Below are 19759 nucleotides of genomic sequence, written 5' to 3'. Positions count from 1 at the left end.
TCGCTTATCGCCTTAAAGCGCTTTATCAGTGACACGGCATTATCAGTGCGAAAGGCTCGTACATATGTGATCTCCGCAGAAGAAAAGGCTTTGTATTGCGTTGACTGCAAACGATGATCATATTCGGACTAGGCAAATAGTTTTGCAAACGCTTTTTGATAGGCTTTTGTTGTTTTCGGTAAACAAGATTAACTGGCGGACTGTGAGCGATAGGTGACCAGACCAAGTGCGTTCTGCACGTGCTAGATCAATTTACAAAAAAATATATACTAGTGTTGTTTTTTCAAAGTATTTCCAGCCAGACATATCAGATTGATTATGGACATTTCCAGAGTATTACGGCAGTCGTACCGGCAACTAGCATATAAATGAGCGAACCCTGAAATAAACTACTTTAAAATTGACGTTATTATTTTGTTACAGAGAAGGCATGGAACATAACGAGCTGTAACCTTATTGCAAAAGACATCCAAAGCGAAGCTGTCGCCGATGACGACATGCCACTTGCCCTCCACAGCATACTTGTCGTCCATGTAGCTCTTAATCATTTTGGCACAAGCCTGCATACAAATTTAATAACGACTCTGCAGTGTGCATAGTATGACAATGACACACGGTGGCAGTCACGACCGAATGGTCGGTCACTCATACGTAAAGCACTAAAGCTGATATAAACAGCACATTTGAGCTATAACATACTTTAATAATCTTTAATTGTGTCTCACCGATCAATTGTGCATACAATACAGAAAACACCATTAAACTATAACAATGTACATACTTGTGCACGCTGGTGCAGCATTGTACATACTTTGTACAATGATGCACCAGCGTGCACACAAGTTTCAATACAAATTACTAGTTACTGTACGGTCGGTAAATTTTGCTGCTAGTAGTGGATCGATAAAATTTTTAAATACGAAAGTACGTATCGTATCTTCTGAAGAAGTGCTGGCAGTACCTCGAAGTTGGATCCGTATTTTTCGTAATAATTGTTAACCTTATCGACGATGTCTTCTGCCCACTCTGGACTTACATCACATTGCTGCAAAAATAATCCCGTGAAATTACACTGCAGATTTTTTACTACTTCGACATTTCTCAACAACCGCTCATTTCTCACCAGGGAACATTTTCCGCCTCCAAATTCATAAAATTCTCATGTTTTGTAAAATGGTAGTGTACTATTGTTATTTATATAGCTCATCGTCAAGGCCACAATTTAAAGTTTGCATACTATCATATTATACTGTGTAATGCAGTGCAGTACAAGTTATTCGTAATTATATTATGTTAACTTTTTCCTGCAGCACCGTGGACTTTTGCAATTTTTGAAAATGTGCACACGGGCAGCAATGGCCCGAGCCGACGCAAGTGGGCCTCTTTTACTTACATCATTTCACGACAGCGGACAGCTGCAAAAGTCCACGCTGCTGCAGGAAAAAGTTAACATAATAATAACGAATAACTTGTACTGCACTGCATTACACAGCATATGATAGTATGCAAACTTTTAATTGTTGTCTGGCCACGCCCCCTTGACGATGGCAGCTAAAAATATTTTTTTAAGCATACTACAATAGTACACTACCATTTTACAAAACATGAGAATTTTTTGAATTTGGAGGCGGAAAATGTTCCCTGGTCAGAAAGCAAGACACGTTGATGCGCCCCGATGGGTAAGTTCATGAGAAAGTGCTGCCCAGTGCCCACGGAGCCCGCTTTGCGTGGGTAGGCGGTTGTTCTAGCTGCACACTGAAACTTGAAATAGAGCGGCTGCTGGGAAATGTTGAAGTATTAGTAAATCTGACACAGTGAACAGTGACGGTGAGGTGTGGATTGCCCTTACTGATCAACGAACCACAACAAGCGGATAAATCGGCGGTCCCTCTTCTTCCTTCTGCTCCTCCACCACCTCTTCGCCGCCGGCTCCGCCTTCCGTTTTAGCTGAACCTTCATCGCCTTTGTCCGCCATGTATATGACAAACGTAAATCAACAAGAACCAAAAAAGGAAGTCCTGGAGAGTACAGGCATCTGAGTTTCAGAAGTCGGACTGAGTAACTACTGCGATGTCAAGGTAACTGCCGGTTCGCATATAGCATGCAGTCTTGTTGACGTCATGTTGACGTCATGGGTTTTTCTTATAAACTTTTGCTTAATCAACCCAGTGCAGGCGAAAACCAGCACGACGAAGAAGTCTCCGAGTTTGAATTAATATATTTGAAAGCGTGACCAGTTTTCTACGTTGCGTACAAATGCTGTAACTATTTCTTCAACGACGTAACAATGCTGCTGGATAACGAGTATGATCTTTTAGCCACTTCCAAGGAACCGAACCTTCGTCCGCCGGTCCCGCTACCTCTCAGTCGACGCCCCCTGCCGCCTGTTCCCAACACTCCCGAGAAGGAGCAGGAACGGCTGATCAAGCTACACCAACAGCAGTTATCTGACGTGAAGAATTTCCTCTTCAACTGGCAGCCCCTTATTTGCACGATTATCCCAGTGGTCCGGTGGACACACACCTGGCATCCCTTGCTGATCTTGAGTTTTAACGTGGCAGCTTTCATGACCTTTCGGTTCTTGCGAATGTCGGCAATCTCGCTTGGTTGTTTGATGGGAATGGGTGTGGCTCTAGGGGAATTACTGATTCCTATTGTGTATAGGTCGATGCTGGGGCCCTTCAAAACTAGGTCAGCCTAACTGGTTTTGGCGCTAAATATACTCTGGTTTAATTCAGGAGTATTGTTGTGCTTACAGGGATGAGCGAAAAAATTCAGAGTTTGATGCTTTTTGTGCAGCGCTGGTAGATGCCAAAGCAAAACTTGGACTGATCTGCGCCAGTTTGAAACGAACGCGGGAGGCCTTCCCACAGTTCTTCGCCACCGGAATCTGTGTACTGCTTCTTTTTGCCGCCATACTGTTCAACAGTCTGGGCGATTTTGTCAGCCTGTTTATTGGCAGTACCATGACATTGTTATTACCTGGATTTCTTTTGAATAATTATCATGTTAAGATGCAGAGGTTCTTTCAGTGTTTTTGGAGGAGCTCCGCTGTCAGCGCGCAGGTCAAACCCGCTGCCCAATAGGAACATTATAATGCTGGCTCGCTCGTGTAAATAACGCAGGTCCGTTGTTGTACTGCACTACTTGGTTGAATTTTTGCGGTGGTTTGCCCAACTTGGCCGTGTAAAACGGTGTAATGGGTCGGTCGGACTTGCAGTTTCAGCTTATCTGTACAATTAGATCCGTATGGCTGTGTGATTGTGGCGCTTTTTAATTTACCCTGAAATTCACAAACATTCTTTCAAACGATTCAGTTAAAAGGAAGATCGTTATTACCATGAGACGCGAATATGAGCACAGCAGCTACGCAGGGAGATTGCTAATTTGCCGCTGTAGCTGGTTTTACTGGCAAAGGAAACGATGGTGTGCATTAAAGGCTTAAAAACTCTACAACAAGTCTGTATTACCACATAAAATTGTTGAATTTGATTCAATCGACATAAAAATTTAATATTATAATATGACTATTGCCTCTGTCAAATAGTAAATCGATAACAACGATGACACCGAAGCTTCCGCTTTATTTGGTTATAGTATACAAAACAGTTTACCTATGTAGATGACGTTTTCCGAGAGTAAAAATAACGGTGCGAATATCTGCATTTCGGTAGTGGTCAGGGTTTAACGCATCTGCGATCCATAGTATTCGTCACTATAAATTGTGATACTTATTGATAGTTCTTCGTCTTCAAACTGCTGTGTCTTCTTTAAACGATCATGCAAGATCGGAGCTTGTTGGCCGTATCGGTTGTACTTGCGATTAGCAGCCATTTGGGCGGAGTTTGCAGTATCAAATGCTACTTTTGTCAGGACGTGGTGGAAGGCCGCGCTCAACCCAATAAGGCAATGTACGGACCGCAATGTTCCAGTGCCGGAAATAGCATGATATGTCCCAAACCAGACAGTTTTTGTGAGCAGAAGATTGAGATCTACGTTGCACCCAGCAATCAAACGACGATAGCATACCAGAGTTGCGGCTATGAACCGCCGGACGCCAGCAAACAGTGCACGCGCACGGACCGCTGGGACGCCAAGGGTAATCTGGTCTCTAGTGCATACATTTGTAAAACGTTCTGCAACAACACGGATTTGTGCAATGTGCCGGACAAGGGCCGGGACAGTGCGGCGGCATTGCAAGAAAGGATGGCGTCCAGTTCTTCAGCATGCCGAAGCCATATAATTTTGGATTGTGTACTGTGGGTTATTTCTTTGTTAGCCGTTAGAAGAGGCTTTCAGTGAGACCGTCTGCGGCTTGCTATTACCAAGTTGTGTCATATAATTTTCGCACAAGTAGACAGTCACCAAGTTATGGTCGTAGTTTGATCTTGTGTAGAACGTCGTGAAGTACTGCCTTTTTTCTAATTTTCGTTAGTGTTTTTGTTTTTGGTGTATCAGAAAACCCACCAGGTGCTGTTGTGGAGAGTCTTGTTTTCAGCCAGACAGCCAGTAAATCGTATAGAAAAAATGATCATGTTTACGAAAAAGCAAAAATCCTTAGCACAAATAACTACTAAATTAATCGAAGTGGCCATCTTCGCCGCAGTATGGTCGGCAAAATTGCCTTTTAGGCTACAGCAGCGTATCTTGCCGCACAATGCGTTGCAACTTGCAATAGTCTTTTACTAGTATTATGCCGCAAAGGCTGCGGCAGAACAACCAAATGGGTGTGCTGCGCCCACTGAGCGATCATTACACGAGTACGACATTATCAAAAGCGACCTTTCTATGTAATTTTGTTGGAACGACACAATCGATAGTACAAAAATATAATAACTGTAAAACGCTGTACTTGTACTTACTCGTACAGCGTGGAAAATTTCAGTGTTCCTCAACAAAACAGTTAACTGCACATAAAACTAACAGCATGTTACCATGGACATTACCTGGATTCTCGAGACACTCTTACATCACCAAAAATTCAAACTCGTACAGTACTGTATTCAAATTAAGTAACCTCCTCTGCTCCAACACAATCGTCAACTTGCAAGAAGGAGTAAAAAATCTTTGTTGTACTACTTTGTCACCAAGATACCTTTGCTGTCTGCTTAGTGCGTCAAATTTTCGATTTATCGGAACACGATTGAAAGGAACCGTGTTTTCCTATATTATCTGCTAAATTAAAAGGCTTTTTTCACTTGCGTTACTCCCTACTTATCCGTAATAATTTGCGTGAAAAGCAGTATTCCTTAATCAGTGGCGATGGCCAAACTGGCGGTAATTGGCTACGTTCTGGCGGTGGTAATCACTCAGATGACTTTTGTATCCGGCCTTCAGTGCTATTTGTGTGCTGCAGCAGTAGAAGGACCCGACAAGCCACTCTCAAGATCTTGTAGCGGTCCAGTCAACACCGAGACTTGCAACGGAACGACACCGTTTTGTGTGCAGGAGGTACATGTGGGCGTCAATCCGGCTTCTGTAGAATATGCGCTGTTTTGTGGTGGGGGCAAGCACGAGTATAGTCCAGAAAACAGTAAAACGTGCGGCTACGCAGAGACTACGAATGAAAAAGAAGAGGTAATTAGGTCTGAATATGAATGTACCCAACTCTGCAGCGGCAATCTGTGTAATACACCGGAGGCTGCTAAAAAGGCTGCAATGGACCTGAAGCAGAAGACGAGTGACTCTTCTAAGCTTTTTCAAGCGAAACTCGGTTCCGGAGCCACTGCCACCCAAGAGCTCAGCGGCTTCTCGATTTGGATTGCTTTTGCGATAATCATGGCTGTGTACAGCAAGGCGGCTAATTAAACTGCACCTACAGTCTGCAGGTCTAGTTTCACCAGTGCCGCTAGAGTGTTTGCAAAGCAAAACTAAAACATTTTGTACTAATTATTGAACTTTCTTATAAAGCTTACGAAGCTGGATGCAGTATAAATAAAAATAACCGAAGCCCGATTATGGTCTTCTACTTGTTTGAAGTTCACGGATTGTATATTGACAGGATGTTTGTCTGGGCAACATACAGATAGTGAAACAATGTAGCTGGATTCCAAAATTAAACTATGATATACCGGAAATTTGAGTGTTTTCGAGATCTGGGATGCTGCGAAAGTAATTTTTCCAGAGTTAATAATAAAATAAATGGCAAGCCAAACAATCCACACATCAAAGCGCACCGCAACCTAATAAACATAAGCACACATCCAGTCGAATAATTTTCGCCACACATACTTGTCAGCCCTGTGATGGTACGCGTTTCCATGAATGTGCTTATTTATTGATTTAAACAACAGTTTTCTATAGTTTGCTTTGAAAGATTTTTTCCTTTTTTTTTGCTAATCAAGGCGCCAGTATGTTGACAGTGCATCTATCTAGCGCGCTTGCTTTGTTTTCTTTGAATTTGCTTTCTCATACAGCGGAGTGTGTTTACTGTTACACGTGCAGCGGAACGACTAACCGGAATGAAAATATATCTTGTTCGGCAACAAACCGCGTCGACTGCCAGTTAACCCATCGAACCGTGTGCGTAGTGCAATTTGAAGCAGCGACCCACTCCCGACTAAAACCTAATAATATCACCTACACTGTCACAAAAAATTGTGCTCCTCTCAAGGAGGGGGAACAGCTCGAAACCGCTGCGGCCAGCGCGCTAATTCGAGTGGCCCGCTATTGCGAAGTGTTGTACGACTACGGAGCCCAGCTGCTGGCCTATAAAAGCATTCATTGCTGGTGCAATACTGGATTGTGTAACGATGACCTTAATCCTCTCACACAAGAAAACACCACGGTGAAGAGTCCCTGCATGAAGGACTTCCTGAAGGAAGACGGTGATCAACAGAGCGGGTGTTCCCGGGTGCAGAGTGACGCTGCGTGGTTGTATCTTATAGTTGGTTTGTTTAGTATTGTGCGATCATCACCAAGAAACGCAACCTGGTAAAGTGCCGCCCGCGACAGAAGAGAAGTTGAAGTGTAAACAATGAGGTTATTTGGCACGCACCTTTTCTATGCTATCAATTCGCATGATGTTTTTCGTAACACTATGGATTTTTGGGAACATAATCTGATGGTGTTGCGAGCTTTGATTGCATTAACCAACATAATCCACGTCGCCCAGAGCTTACACTGCCATACATGCTTCGAAGCCACAGGCCAGGTACCCACAGCAGAGAACGTGCCCGAGGAGGAGACACCCAAGTGCGACGATCCCGCGATGACTGCCTGTGTGGAAGGCACCTTGGCCTGCCATACGCGCGTCACCCTCAACTTCCGAGCACCGCGCCACAGAATCGTGGAGAAGCGCTGCTCGTTGAAAGGTGAATTCGATCCTTACACCAGCCCAAAAACGAAGGTGGTCTTAAGGCGAAGATGCAAGGTCAAAGCGGGTTACATGGTGGACGGAAGCTCCGCCACAAAGGAGTATGTCTGCAACTGTTTAGACGAACTGTGCAACAACGAAACCATGCCTGTGGAGTTGGGTCCTCTTCACACAGACGACGATCTGCTGACATGCCTTCCTCTGAAACCTCGAAGCTCTAAGGCCAGTTCTCACCATCGATTTGGCAAGTCGGGCTGGGAGGTTGGTGTGGGAACGCTGCTTCATGTTTGGATAGGTTTGCAAATGGCTTGCTGCTTTTTCGTGGTTGGATAGTTCCACAGAATTAATGGTTAGCTGTATAGATGATTAGATTAATTACGGAATGGTCTTCTGCATGGCGGTACGTTTGGCATTTCCGTACACGACAAGCACGGCAGCAGAAACAAATGCACCATGTTACTCCAAGAAAACTACGTAATTACATTGTACATCTTTAGAGAATACTACGTAAATAAATCATACGGCAGCGGCCCCAGATCTGGTTGTGGTAATTCAATAATGGCCAGGCTGAAATAAAGTCGCGAGATATTTTGTCACAAATTCACTGCACTGCATTCACGGCATCAAGCAACAGCTGAACGCTGACATGTGTGAAGACGGTCTCACTCTGATGCAAGATCTCACTCCGGTATGATTCTGGAAGACATCTTGCGGCTTTGCCACAACCGTACAGATACTGCTTGCTTGGCGGTGGGCAATCCAATCTAATTTCTTGTTGAGATGTTACTGACTCAAATAAAATTAAAATTTGATGTTTGTTTTGGTCTTCAGGACTACGTGTACACAAATTATGGAGAAGTTCCAGCCAAATGTTCACTTTTTCAAGACCTACGAGTAATTCTTACTCCCACACAGATACGACAAAGGCGCATTGCGCTGGTTGATAGTTTCTGTCAGCAAAGCTTAACTGGCAGACCAACAAACAATTCTCATCAGCCAACATTAAGGGCTTTAAGTCTGTATAATGACCAACACCGTTACTCCACGGGATCTCAGCTGCTAAATAACGATGCATCGATAACGGCACAAGCGATTTAAACAGTGTACCGGAATCAGTCTTGCAGAATGTGAATTGCGAAGACGTTGCAGCAAAAAACCACCATAATGCTGAGGATTTTGGAACAGGACATGCATTAAGAGGATCTTTGCTGTACAGCATATCTGTAGTGTAACAAAAACGATGGATTCTAAGAAAACAACTTTAAACGACCGTGATCTTCGTGAAACTGCTTGCCATTTGGGTGTTGCCTGAACAATTGCTCCAAATAACTAACGGCAGGCCAAAACCTATCCAGTGTAACCGCAACAGAAGAATGTAGTAATGAGTTTTAAGTCGGCTGATTTTTGCCACAAGTACTTATCCCGCTTTTTGCATTCCGCGTTCCTATGAAAGCTCACATGTTTTCATACGTACTTTCCCTTTCCCCGTTTTTCTGGTTAATCAACACATCATTATGGTGACACTGTACCTATGCAGTGCAATTGCATTAATTTCCTTGAACCTACTTCGTCATACGGTGGAGTGTATCTACTGCTACACGTGCGCCGAAACGACTACTCCGAACAAGCAGATTTTGCCTTGCTCGGCCAAGACCACCGTCGACTGCCAGCAAACCGACCGCTCCGTTTGCGTGGTGCAATTTGACGTATCGAAGGAAACACCCAATATTACTAGTACCTCACTAGTGTTCAAAAATTGTGCTCCCAAACCGGGGAGCAAGCTCCCTAGCGGACCGGCCATTGCGCTTACCCGGGTGGACCGCTACTGCGAAGTGACGTACAACTACGGACCCAATATGTATTTGGATCTTAAAAGGATCTTATGCTGGTGCTCTACTGGTTTGTGTAATGACGACCTCAACCCTCTCGCACGGGATAACAGCACGGTGAAGAAAGCCTGCCTGAAAGAATTCCTGGAGGAAACTGATGATCCGCAGAGCGTTTGTTCCCGGGTGCAAAGCAGCGGTGCATGGCGGTGGGTTGTCCCGGGTGTAATCAGTGTGCTGTACTCTTGAGTCTCGACTGGCGATGGCAGGTTTCGTACAGCGCGTGTCATTCGCACGCTGTGCTTGATATCTTGACTGTCTCAGTTCATTAAATCACCTGAGTAAGAAGCCGTCAACAGGTGCAGCGGATTCCAACACACATCAAAGTACTTAACCGAACGGTTCACATTTCCTACCTGAATTCGCGCAATAAAATCGTCGGGAAATACCGTACATATGTACTTCGAACGAATTTGGCTGCGGATGCGCAGAATCTACTAGACACACCATCGCACAATATATTCTTGCAGCAGCAGCAGCGGACTTGCATACCTGTTGTAGACAGGGAATTCTATCTGGCGCTGCTTCCACAGGTGGTAGTATTGCGATTTTGCTGCAGCTGCACCGCTAGTACGGCTAGTTCAACTGCCATAAACGATTTTAAACTGGTCTTATTCTTTGTTGCGGTGGTTAACATCAGCACGAGCTCCTAATATCGTCTAAAGCCAGTCCTTCGCCACCAGTTTTCTATGGCTTGCTGGAAAGCTCGTGTGGCAGCGCTGCTTCTGAATGTTGGATGCAGTAGTTTGGCATTGTGGTTCAATGAGAGGGTGGTTCAATTTGTTCGGGTGACCTTTTACTAGACTATGCTTGGGCCAGTTTGGCTTCAACATTTTGCAACTACTATAGTACTTGTACTGCAAACGTGACAGCAAAAAAAGGTGCAGCATGCTATTGCAAGCTAAAAAATAAAGAGAATGCGAAGAATAAATATACGGCAAAGGTCACAGATGTGGTAGTTCTAGTTCAATAATTTTAGCTTTGTATAATAATAATAATGAAATCGTAAGAAATCCAGATAATTATGTACTTTAGCATATGGCCGACTCCGATCTACAGATACTACAGTACTAACCTAAGTACCTTATTGTACATAACTTTATTCAGGATATCTAAGAAAAGGCTTAGCCTTGCGTTCACATCGCTAAATGAAGAGCCCCTTCCACGTACTTTTTTGCATATCAATATCAAGCAGCAGCAGCTTGGGACTTACTAACCGATTACAGACCTGGATCTCTATCTGGTGCTGTTCATGTATTTCGAACTTTGCTTAAATGGCACTGTCTCACTAAAGTATTCAGTTTTAGTTTTTAAGTACTACGTAAGCAAAATAATAAATACTGCGAAATCTACGCCAGGGGCATCCTTTCCAAATCTATTAAGTACTCGTTCCAGCGCTAAGGCAAGGTCATTGCGCTAATAGTTCCTGGCAGCAAACCGTAACTGTCATCACGCATCCGCAGTCCCTTAATGCAAAAACCTGCTGGTTCTCTGGGAAAACAGAAAGCCAGCACCAGGAACTATTTTCCAGTCCTAGATACCACTGCCGACGAGCAGTACGAGTGTCGGCTAGATTGCACTCCATCAACTGAAAAGTAATTGGTGCTGCATAGTGGAATCGGACGGCAGAATGTGACGGCAATACAGCAAAAAGCCGTAATACCTAATTTCCGGGGTTCTGCATCAGAAAAAAGCAGTCAAATTCTGAAAACTCGCTCTCCCCGGTAGCTGGTTTATTCGGTTTGTGCAGACAGTAACCAGTAACCATTCTGCACAAAGCTGCAACATACATCTGGCTATATCATACATCGTGCTGCTGGCTATATTGTAACGAGAGTAATCGAGTGACCGCCTTGTTTACAGTGTTGTTGGTTTTCTTTACTGTTCATTGGTTGTTGTTCTCACCGTGTAACTGAGTGATTCATCCTTCTTTTTCTCTACACTTTTACCGGGTAAATGTTTAAGAGAATGGATCAGACTTTTCATTAGAGAATCCTCTGAATGGATGCTTGCCACGCTTGCCTAGCTTGTAACCCGCTTGTCCTGCTTGTACGCTTGTTGATTAAATGCCTGAAAACGACGTGTTTGACTCCTCGGGATGATGCACCCATCATCCCGCTCGTCATTGTCACTGTAAAACCACTTCCGATTCACTGCTGAGCTTACGCCCGGCAGTGCCGACATTTCCATCAACAGCCGACACAACATCGTGGTACGGTCAACACGCCAACCCACTAGAACGCCGGCATAACCGCCCGCGTTACAATATCATACATCGTGCTGGACTCGGAATACGGCTAACGCAGCAACGCAGCACGGGACCGTTCATTTCTGCACCGCTGCATAAAAACACACGCCCGAAGCAGCACATATTATCGAAACTTACGCCGTATCTTGTTTAACGGCACGTCGGCAGTCGTTACGGAAGGCTGCTCTAAATCTCAACATCTCAGTCTTATAATTAGGAAAACTTCTGCCATCTTACGAGGGAGATACCCGAACACGTCCGCGTCAGATCAGCATACATCTGGTAACATTAGAATCCTTAGAAATTCAGCTATTTTCTTCGACAATCAAAACACCCCCAGATAAAGAACTCAAGTTTAGGGATCCCTGAGAAGCTCACACAGATATGATGGCTGACTTCCATCGAAACGTCAGCAGACGCCATACGCAGTGTCCAGCCTAGATACGCCATGCGGCACGCATAGTCTGGCTGCAATCCGTTAATTCTGTACTAATTTTGTTGACGGCTGTCTCACCTGTTTTGCCCTATCGCGCGCACCAGCATCCGCGGTTGCATTGATCTCTATGCAGCCAGTCGATGCTGTTGCGCTTAATGAGTTAAAAACTGCGATAGCCATCGATAAAGCGCTATTAACTTCTCGCTGAAAGACGGTTGCGCATTCTCACATCCGTACAGAGGCGCCGTATAGCTCTGTATGGCGTCTGCTGACGTTTCAATGGAAGTCAGCCATCATATCTGTGTTAGCTTCTCAGAGATCCCTAAACTCGAGTTCTTTATCTGGGGGTGTTTTGATTATCGAAGAAAATAGCTGAAATTCTAAGGATTCTAATGTTACCAAGTGTATGCTGATCTGACGCGGACGTGTTCGGGTATCTCCCTCGTTAGAAGCGACGACGAATTGCCCGTTACATTAATTTCAGTGCGCGCTTTGCTTTAATAAAGCTTGAAAATTTCGACCTCCAAGCGCAAGGCTGTCTTGCTTTTGATCAGATTAATTTTAATTTGTTCTAATAGTTTTGGTGGAAGGTAGTTATCGCTTGATATAAATTTTCCGTCATATCTTCATAATATCCGTACAGACTTGCACTTTAATTAGCCAACTACCTGTTGCGGCTTCAGAAGAACGCTTTGCTGGTATTGTTGTATGAGCAATTGCAAGTCCGACCAGGGATCAGTTTTGCACTCTGCTGTCTCCGCATGAATAATGAATGGACCCAAATGCTGGAATTACTACTACATGTACATAATATACAGTATGACATCTCATGCAACAGCTCACTCATTTCGCACTTCAGCTTCTTTGTTTTAATGTGACAAACGATACAGCACGATAGTTGTTATGGTTGTGCCAATTAAGAACTGAAAAATGCCCAGATCCCCCAATGTCCACCAAGCATCCGCACGATTGTGAATATGTTTATCGATAGCTTTTCAAAGGCACACTTTATTCTGTTAGCCGTCAACGTGGCTGAATTGTTCACCATAACCAAAGGTATCCAGTGCCATCGTTGCTGGGACGGAGAAGGCCAAGTCCCGAAATCTACGAGGTGGGTACAAACCGTACAATTTACAAAGCGGTCAAAGTCCTACAACTTTTAAAGCTATTATCCCATTCTAGAGCCCCCGTGGGCGCTCCCCCCTGCAGGGAGCCCTTCGCCCCGCCCTGCCCAAATGCCACTACCTGTGTGCTACAAATTGTGAGGGAGTTTGCGGAGAAGCAGAGCATAGGCTTAAGCAAGTATAGCACCCTCACGAAAGACTGCGCTCGCAATAAGCGGCCAGCCCCGTTAGCGGGAGTCGCGGTGGGAAGGTTATGTTTTGACAGCGATGACTTTGACGTAGAAGGAGAACTGATTAAAAAGATTGTCACGTGTTATTGCTGGAGCGATCTGTGCAATGATCGGCAAGAAAACGATGAGAAGGTCAAAACGCTGCTTACGCCGTCGCCGGATATCATTCCCTGTACTAGGGATTTTGAATATGACGATAATTCTGCCCATGTTCGGGCATGTTTCCCCGGTTTTCAGTTGTTCCTGATACTTCATCTTGTAACACTTATTGCCGATGAACTGCGGGAATGGTAAAAGCATCCGTTTCATCAGTAAATTTAGATGTTTCCGGCGGCCTGCATAATGTACAATATTTTTATACTTACTTGTAAGTACTAGTACAACTGTACAGTAGTACTGTATATGTAGCAATGATATTGCACACGTATTTGACGATACTCGCTTGGGTCGATCGTTTCGTTGCAAGACGTACCGGGTAATTGTGAATTTTTCCTAAAATTTGAGACGAATACTATGGTGAATAGTGATAGTGTGACGTCAAAAAATCACATATCCATGTAAGACCATCACAAGGCCACCCAAATGTTTCTTGCGCTTGCTCGGAAACTGCTATTGAACCCCTGCTCTCATGAATTTAACTGATCGGATTAAGTGCATGTATGAAGATACATGCTACTTTTCATTAAACGGCGGTAGTGCCGCCGATTATGCGTCTCCCAACCGGCCATGATCAAAGGCTCAAATTTTGCGGTTATGTTTTGTGCAGTTATGTCAATTAGCACGGGAACAACTATAGACGCTCTACAATGTTCCTGGTGCTACGAAACGACCGGTGTGAAGTTATACAGCCTTCCGACCGTCCAGGATGCCCCACCCTGTGCAGCGGCTCAGGTGGTGGACTGTATCGATAAGGCCATTAACGCCTGCTTCTCCTACCGGCGGATCGACACTTACCCTCGCCCTGTGCGCCTCTTGGAGAAGCGCTGCGCCCGTCCTGGAGAGCGTCCCAAGGAAGCTCTGTCCCATTCCTATAGCTACTGTTTTAGGAACACCTATGATAGCACCACAGGGGTGAAGCTGATGGAGGAGACTGAGTGTTATTGTTATGGGGAAAACTGCAACGAAAAAACCCTCAGCAGCACGAACGACACAATTAGCGCCACTAACACCACGAGCACGGACACGGGACTTGGTCGGTGTGTCGCTCCCAAAGCAACGAATTCTGGCGTTCTTGGCGAACATGATGGCGCCTTGGTGTGCGCGATGTTGATTATTATTGCGGTAATTGGACAAGAAATGTGTAATAAAGTGGCTCGAGAACGGTACGTTTCTTGCCCCACAAACTACCACGTTCACGTGCCAATGTGACAGTACAGCTAACAACCGAGAGACTGACTCCCTTTAAATTGTCGGTCTTAGAGAGAGTGTTGAGCACGCTTCGCTGGCAGTGGTAACCCTAATAAGTTAAGTTTTTTTGGATCCCTTTTTCGCCTTCTCGTTTTCTTGGGATAACGAAAGTGAACATCAGCGGGACAGCGGAAAGGAAACTGCTGCAAATTTTATTGGTGTTGTACATACCCACACTTGTGTCAGCGCTACAGTTTGGTAGGTCCCATAGCCAAAAAGCATAACACAGTTAAAAAATTAAAATAAGGCCCCAGTATCGCTTTCAGTGGGGTGCTTTAATGCACTTCCATACAGCGGTTTCTGCCCGGGAACTTCACATCCGGATCGAAGTATTCGGCTAGGTCAGCCTCTTTGAATCCCAGCAATTCATCACTAACCGCCTTAGCCACGATGGTGCGGACCATCCTTCGGCGTTCACAGTCCGGCTTCTTGTTGTCGTAGTAGCTTTCTGCAGTCAGCGCCGCTTCCAGCAGCTCGATATCGAAGTTACCGCGCATCACGTTGCCTTCCATTTTCACACGGGTGGCCACGCTATCCAGCCACATTTTCTGCAGCTGGTTGACCTTTTCGGCTTGCTCTACAGAGGTGGCCGCTACGCCAGACATGCGGCGCATGCCCGACATAGTGGATGCGGCGGGTTTTGGCTGCTTGAAGAGGTTCTTGCCGTTGGTACCAGCCTGTTCTCCGGCGGTGTGGATCTGGTTGTTGGGGTCAACTAAAGGCTCAAAGTGCTCCATTAGGTCCGCTAGCTCTTGCTCACCTAAACGCATTCCGTTAAATTTATTGATTGTTTTTTCAGCCGCTAATGTATTTCATGCTTATCTGCTCACCTAGTGTTGTGTTGAGTGCATCCTCGAGATTTCGCGTAATAATTCCTAATTTAGCCTTCTCCTCATCAAACAGCTCAATAGTCCGCTTCAGTCGGCCCGCCTCTTCCTTCAAACCGTTATGTTGCACCCTGGCGCGGCGACAGATATTCAGCTTGCCGGCTTTCAGTGTTCCCTTCCACTTCTTCTGCTCGTTGGTCAGATTAAGAATAGTGTGCTCGTACTCGCGAATCTTTTTACGCAGCTCCTTAATCTGATGCTTGACATTGCGCGTGCAGGCGGGACGTTTCTCGATCTGACTCTTCATGTCTTCGAAGAGCACGATCTCACCGGCGCGCAACACCAACAGTGCTGCATACATTTCAAAGATCTGATCGCTCAGCCTGGCCAGGTCACCGGCGATTGAGGTATCCTCGGGCGGTGGGAGCTTGGGTGGCGGTTGGTTCATCAGTAGATGGGCTTCACAGCTGTACTGGGTGGCAGTTTGCTTGTTCTCCTCCACCTGCAGACAACGGGACTGTAAATTTATCCCTGGGATTTACGCATTATGATGAATTCTCTGGGGTCAAAAGAAACGGCTGGCTACTGCGACAAACCTGTGTGACCTTTTCAAATTACAGAAGGTGCTCGACTTTACGTTTTGATAAAACCTTCTCAAACCTTATCTTGAATTCCTGGAAGAGCATCGCACAAACATACGACGGCCAGAAAAGAGTGTGCACTCTAAAATGACAATGATGATTGCTATTATCGCACCTTGATTTGCTTCTCCTGTACAGCACTTTCCAGCTGCTTAATTTCTTCCTCAAACGTTTCGAGATGATAAATGTGATCGCTACACTGCCGGGTCAGCTCTAATTTCAACGCTTTGCCCTCGCGGATGGCACAATTGAGACGCGAATAGCGCTCTTGCAGTTCGTTGCAGCGTAAGAAAAGGTCACCGTCGGAGGCCTGACACAGAGTCTGCCGGAACACATCGATGTTAATGTGGTTAGGCCAGCGTTGATTTACGCTGAAATTAGCGAAGCGCCCGCCGCCCCCGGAATCCGCCATTTGACCGTTGAGAATAAATCAGTGCAAAAATTAATATGAATACAACAGTGATAAAACCGTGAAACCCTCAACAAACCACACTTTCGGTCCGGAAAAAAATACGAATATAATAAAATTGACAATCCAAATCGAAGCGCACCAGAGAGCAGCAGTGATTTTAATGTTCTGGGATAAATTACAGAGAACCTTTTAATGTGTTGTCAAGGTACTTCGAATTCTGGCAAGAACTATCGAAGACCTTTATGGTTCTTTGGAACTTTTCTAGACACGTGCAAAGCGCTCTTGCAAGGAAATTCGTAAATAAGCTGTATAGTCTGCTCGACCAAAATTGACCGAAGCAGACAGAGTATTGCAGTGGTACATTGTCGGATCATAGTACTGCAAGGGGAATAATTCGAACATCGTAATTTTGAAAAAAAACTTTTCCGTAAAACTGAAAGTAAAAAGTTTATTAGTCATACACGCGCACGCGAAAGCCAGTCTAACGCTAATACACTATAATAGTCAGCGTTTGGAAGGAAGTACCTCGTAGTACAGAGTAGTTGTTGTTGTAGAGTAAAGCATAAGTACTGTATAGCAATGAAGTACGTACCCTGAGTAGAGGAAGGTCACCTAGCAATAATGCAGCTTTGCAACAATGGAAGTTTTGTGCGGCTGTTTTCACAAATAGTAAAGTAAGAATTCGTACTCTTCGAGACTACGAGTAGCAATCAAAACTGGGTGAATGACTACGAAAACAAGTGGCCAACATTATTTTACGAGAACGAGTAGCACATTAATTCCATTCTTTCTTGAACTATCGATGTTTCCGGTAAATGTTAACAACAAAATGATCATTCCAGTAAAATGCTAACAATAAAAAGATTAGCCCAGATAATAATAAAGATCATGCAACATCAACACACAAAACCCATATTGTTTCGGTTGAAAGCAAGAATTTATAAAATGCATGCACCCTGCAGGATGTTGATTTCAAAGATTCTGCACGCGTTTTCTGAGTTTAGCATGGGCTCGAAAAGGCCGTCAGCCTCAGTTCGGCAAATTGAACACTGCTTTTGTACAGTTCTTTAGTATTTGAGATTCATCCCGATTCTATTGGCGAAGGATTCATCGTAGAACCTGTAATCAATTTGAAAAACAGAATAACTAAAATCGAACAATCCGTACCAGAAAACAAAATCTCATCGAAAGACGTACTGCATTTGTGGCGGGCAATTCTCTGCTGGCTCCGTGGCGCACTTCTCGCAAAATTCATCGAAACTCCTCCCGTTCAAGAGTGCAATAATCTCAATAGTCATGTTATCTGCACCCAGTCCGCCCATCGATGTGTCCGGAGCCAAGCACGTGTACAGCAAATCCTGTGCAATCTAAGGAAAGCAAAATGCGTTCTCATTTTAGGGTACAGCAAACATGCTCCGTTACAACTAACTCGTCGCGGCTCCAAGTGCTGCGCAAACCGGTTGCGGACGAACTCCACCACTTCCGCATTGGTCATTACATCCCATATCCCGTCGCACGCCATCACCAGAAATTCCCAATCATCCGTCAGCGTCCGCACCGTAATATCCGCCCATGCTACCAATAAAACGATTTCTCAATCAAAAATAAAATCATTGAGTATTTTGGTAACCTGTTGATAAATTAGTTTTTAAGAATTGTGACAGCATGGGCTCTCCTATTGTTGCGTTAATTACTACTGCCGAACAAATCATTATTTCTCAACCGGCACACCTGGATAATGTGGTCTTTCTTACCGCACACAATTCGGTCATATGGCGGACCCTCCATGTTGTTCTTGTAATAGAAATCGCCGATGGCGCGCGGCACTGCCAGGTTCCCATTAATGCGGCCATTCTCAACGTACCCCTTCATGTTTCCCTTGTGGTTTATAACGCGCTCGTACTCCACCGGATCGGTGGGTTTGTGTTCGATGGACAGCTGGATAGCGTGACCGCTAACGCTGGCGATGGCGCGCGAATCAGCAATGTTAGCCTGTAAAGGGTTCAGTCCTTAGAAGGGCACCTTGTAAAAGGTGTCGATTCCTCTCAGGCTCTCACTAACTAACGCAGTACAGCTTTTTATCCTTGATCAGCGTCACCACGGCCGTGCATCCGATCAAGTGGTATTTTTCCGGGTTTTCACTGTCTGAGACAAATTAACATTTGCTTCCAGTAAAAGTAATAAGGAGTAAGTATGCACAACGGGCGTTAAACGTTGTGGTAAATGTACTGCGGCCTTAGGATCAAACTTTGATGCAGCAACATGGTATTACCGTTTCCCAAAGCGTAAGCTTCTTTATCGATCTCCAGTAAAGCATGGCGCAGAGCATAGCATGTGTTCTCATCTAAAGGGCAAACAACGTGATCACTGCTGGTTAAGGAAACTGTTGTCCGGCAGGGGAAGGTGAACTGGAAAATGGTTACAGATCACGAGCAATGCACGGTGAGAAGGCTCACACAGCATTAGCCTTCGTGCCGGGTAGCGTCTTTGTTGACCGACGATCACTATTTCATTGAGTTCACGTTCTTGCCAGTTGCTCACGCTGCGACAGTACCTACATAGCTTTGGATGCTGGAGTACGCGTGCTTGAATGTTGGCAGCGGCAAACTGTGCGATGTCGGGACCTGCCGAAACGACGGGTTCAAGACAGGCAGAATCTGACAATTAAGATGCACAGTACTGCATAGTTCACAAATAACATGCAACATGCCTCCATGGCCGTCAAAGAGCGCGAAAAAGGCTGACTGCTGATCATCACCGACTGCGCCCAGTTGAACGATGTGTGCATCTTCCATTGCTAGCAAAGAGAAATTTGTACTAACCGCAAGCACCATTAAATTTCGATAAAATAAAAGAATCGCTGCGTTTTTCAAGAGAACCCGCCACCAACTTGGTCGCCATCCTTGGATCCCCGTGGCAAAGACCATGTAATAGGGATTCTTCTCCTCGATGCTGTCCTCATCGAACTGATGCACGATGGGATAATGGCGCGATAATTTTAACCCCATCATGGGTGTAACGTACACAAGCGCGGTCCGTGTAATTAAGATCTCCCACTGGTAGCTGCAGCAGCTAAAAGGGTTTTGCTAGTTAGCAAACGCGAAACGCTTTATTACGGAAGCACTTAGCTCGTGCCAAGTGCCAATTTTGTACACCAAGAGATACATTCTGAGTAGCTGATGACATGAGATTGGGTTTCTATGGTGTTCCTTGATCGAACAAACGAACTCAAC

The 19759-nt window shown here is 45.0% G+C and overlaps 5 protein-coding genes and 1 long non-coding RNA gene across 10 annotated transcripts; 2 read left to right on the top strand and 4 right to left on the bottom strand.

Moving 5' to 3' along the window:
* Positions 1 to 91: 91 nt before the first annotated feature.
* Positions 92 to 4373, bottom strand: LOC129590371 (dynein axonemal light chain 4-like). Of its 3 annotated transcripts, XM_055485570.1 has the most exons (6): positions 3340 to 3450; positions 2983 to 3283; positions 1862 to 2018; positions 962 to 1045; positions 453 to 560; positions 92 to 379 (listed from the first exon to the last, which is right to left on the bottom strand). In XM_055485570.1, the coding sequence occupies exons 3-6, from the start codon at positions 1973 to 1975 to the stop codon at positions 317 to 319; spliced, it is 369 nt and encodes a 122-aa protein (XP_055341545.1). In that variant the 5' UTR covers positions 1976 to 2018; positions 2983 to 3283; positions 3340 to 3450; the 3' UTR covers positions 92 to 316. The 3 variants fall into 3 exon arrangements, with proteins under 3 accessions (XP_055341545.1, XP_055341544.1, XP_055341543.1); XM_055485569.1 differs by lacking the exon at positions 3340 to 3450 and adding an exon at positions 3615 to 4373 and having other exon boundaries at positions 1862 to 3283; XM_055485568.1 differs by having other exon boundaries at positions 1862 to 3283.
* On the top strand, positions 2123 to 4479 carry LOC129590370 (uncharacterized). Its single transcript, XM_055485567.1, has 2 exons — positions 2123 to 2691; positions 2759 to 4479. The coding sequence occupies exons 1-2, from the start codon at positions 2288 to 2290 to the stop codon at positions 3084 to 3086; spliced, it is 732 nt and encodes a 243-aa protein (XP_055341542.1). The 5' UTR covers positions 2123 to 2287; the 3' UTR covers positions 3087 to 4479.
* Positions 4480 to 12379: 7900 nt separating this feature from the next.
* LOC129590384 (uncharacterized) lies at positions 12380 to 18221 on the top strand. Its single transcript, XM_055485585.1, has 4 exons — positions 12380 to 12996; positions 13068 to 13606; positions 14006 to 14520; positions 17925 to 18221. Exons 2-4 carry the CDS (start codon positions 13561 to 13563, stop codon positions 17952 to 17954), a joined length of 591 nt encoding a protein of 196 aa, XP_055341560.1. The 5' UTR covers positions 12380 to 12996; positions 13068 to 13560; the 3' UTR covers positions 17955 to 18221.
* LOC129590385 (uncharacterized) lies at positions 12560 to 13984 on the bottom strand. The gene is made up of 3 exons (XR_008690740.1): positions 13712 to 13984; positions 13389 to 13574; positions 12560 to 12989 (listed from the first exon to the last, which is right to left on the bottom strand). It is a non-coding gene; the product is annotated as an uncharacterized LOC129590385 (long non-coding RNA).
* On the bottom strand, positions 14784 to 17082 carry LOC129590382 (uncharacterized). Its single transcript, XM_055485580.1, has 3 exons — positions 16230 to 17082; positions 15477 to 15975; positions 14784 to 15406 (listed from the first exon to the last, which is right to left on the bottom strand). Exons 1-3 carry the CDS (start codon positions 16524 to 16526, stop codon positions 14922 to 14924), a joined length of 1281 nt encoding a protein of 426 aa, XP_055341555.1. The 5' UTR covers positions 16527 to 17082; the 3' UTR covers positions 14784 to 14921.
* Positions 17272 to 19754, bottom strand: LOC129590383 (probable protein phosphatase 2C T23F11.1). Of its 3 annotated transcripts, none has more exons than XM_055485581.1 (9): positions 19417 to 19754; positions 19237 to 19323; positions 18983 to 19150; positions 18799 to 18870; positions 18592 to 18671; positions 18281 to 18518; positions 17956 to 18101; positions 17724 to 17893; positions 17272 to 17645 (listed from the first exon to the last, which is right to left on the bottom strand). In XM_055485581.1, the coding sequence occupies exons 1-9, from the start codon at positions 19535 to 19537 to the stop codon at positions 17594 to 17596; spliced, it is 1134 nt and encodes a 377-aa protein (XP_055341556.1). In that variant the 5' UTR covers positions 19538 to 19754; the 3' UTR covers positions 17272 to 17593. The 3 variants fall into 3 exon arrangements, with proteins under 3 accessions (XP_055341556.1, XP_055341558.1, XP_055341557.1); XM_055485583.1 differs by having other exon boundaries at positions 17273 to 17645; positions 19081 to 19150; positions 19417 to 19753; XM_055485582.1 differs by having other exon boundaries at positions 17278 to 17645; positions 19085 to 19150; positions 19417 to 19750.
* Between the last annotated feature and the right edge of the window lie 5 nt (positions 19755 to 19759).

The sequence above is a fragment of the Paramacrobiotus metropolitanus genome, unplaced genomic scaffold (genome assembly GCF_019649055.1).
Source record: "Paramacrobiotus metropolitanus isolate TYO unplaced genomic scaffold, Prichtersi_v1.0 Parri_scaffold0000040, whole genome shotgun sequence".
NCBI lineage: Eukaryota > Metazoa > Tardigrada > Eutardigrada > Parachela > Macrobiotidae > Paramacrobiotus > Paramacrobiotus metropolitanus.
The sequence above is the reverse complement of the archived record's forward strand: the minus strand, read 5'-3'. Positions and strand labels throughout refer to the sequence as shown.

Excerpts from the sequence above, each read along its gene's own strand:
- LOC129590383 (XM_055485581.1), bottom strand. The coding sequence starts at position 19,537 with ATGATGGGGTTAAAATTATCGCGCCATTATCCCATCGTGCATCAGTTC. Across the intron at positions 19,324-19,416 it reads GATCCAAGGATGGCGACCAA|CAATGGAAGATGCACACATC; the intron begins GTTGGTGGCGGG and ends TCTCTTTGCTAG. Across the intron at positions 18,871-18,982 it reads GGCACGAAGGCTAATGCTGT|ATGAGAACACATGCTATGCT; the intron begins GTGAGCCTTCTC and ends TTTGCCCTTTAG.
- LOC129590382 (XM_055485580.1), bottom strand. The coding sequence starts at position 16,526 with ATGGCGGATTCCGGGGGCGGCGGGCGCTTCGCTAATTTCAGCGTAAAT. Across the intron at positions 15,976-16,229 it reads TACAGGAGAAGCAAATCAAG|GTGGAGGAGAACAAGCAAAC; the intron begins GTGCGATAATAG and ends CGTTGTCTGCAG. Across the intron at positions 15,407-15,476 it reads TGCACTCAACACAACACTAG|GTGAGCAAGAGCTAGCGGAC; the intron begins GTGAGCAGATAA and ends GAATGCGTTTAG.
- LOC129590384 (XM_055485585.1), top strand. The coding sequence starts at position 13,561 with ATGTTTCCGGCGGCCTGCATAATGTACAATATTTTTATACTTACTT. Across the intron at positions 13,607-14,005 it reads CAATATTTTTATACTTACTT|TTATGTCAATTAGCACGGGA; the intron begins GTAAGTACTAGT and ends TGTTTTGTGCAG. Across the intron at positions 14,521-17,924 it reads CGATGTTGATTATTATTGCG|GGTACAGCAAACATGCTCCG; the intron begins GTAATTGGACAA and ends TTCTCATTTTAG.
- LOC129590370 (XM_055485567.1), top strand. The coding sequence starts at position 2,288 with ATGCTGCTGGATAACGAGTATGATCTTTTAGCCACTTCCAAGGAACCG. Across the intron at positions 2,692-2,758 it reads CTGGGGCCCTTCAAAACTAG|GGATGAGCGAAAAAATTCAG; the intron begins GTCAGCCTAACT and ends TTGTGCTTACAG.
- LOC129590371 (XM_055485569.1), bottom strand. The coding sequence starts at position 1,975 with ATGGCGGACAAAGGCGATGAAGGTTCAGCTAAAACGGAAGGCGGAGCC. Across the intron at positions 561-961 it reads AATACGGATCCAACTTCGAG|GCTTGTGCCAAAATGATTAA; the intron begins GTACTGCCAGCA and ends ATTTGTATGCAG. Across the intron at positions 380-452 it reads TGGATGTCTTTTGCAATAAG|GGTTCGCTCATTTATATGCT; the intron begins GTTACAGCTCGT and ends AGTTTATTTCAG.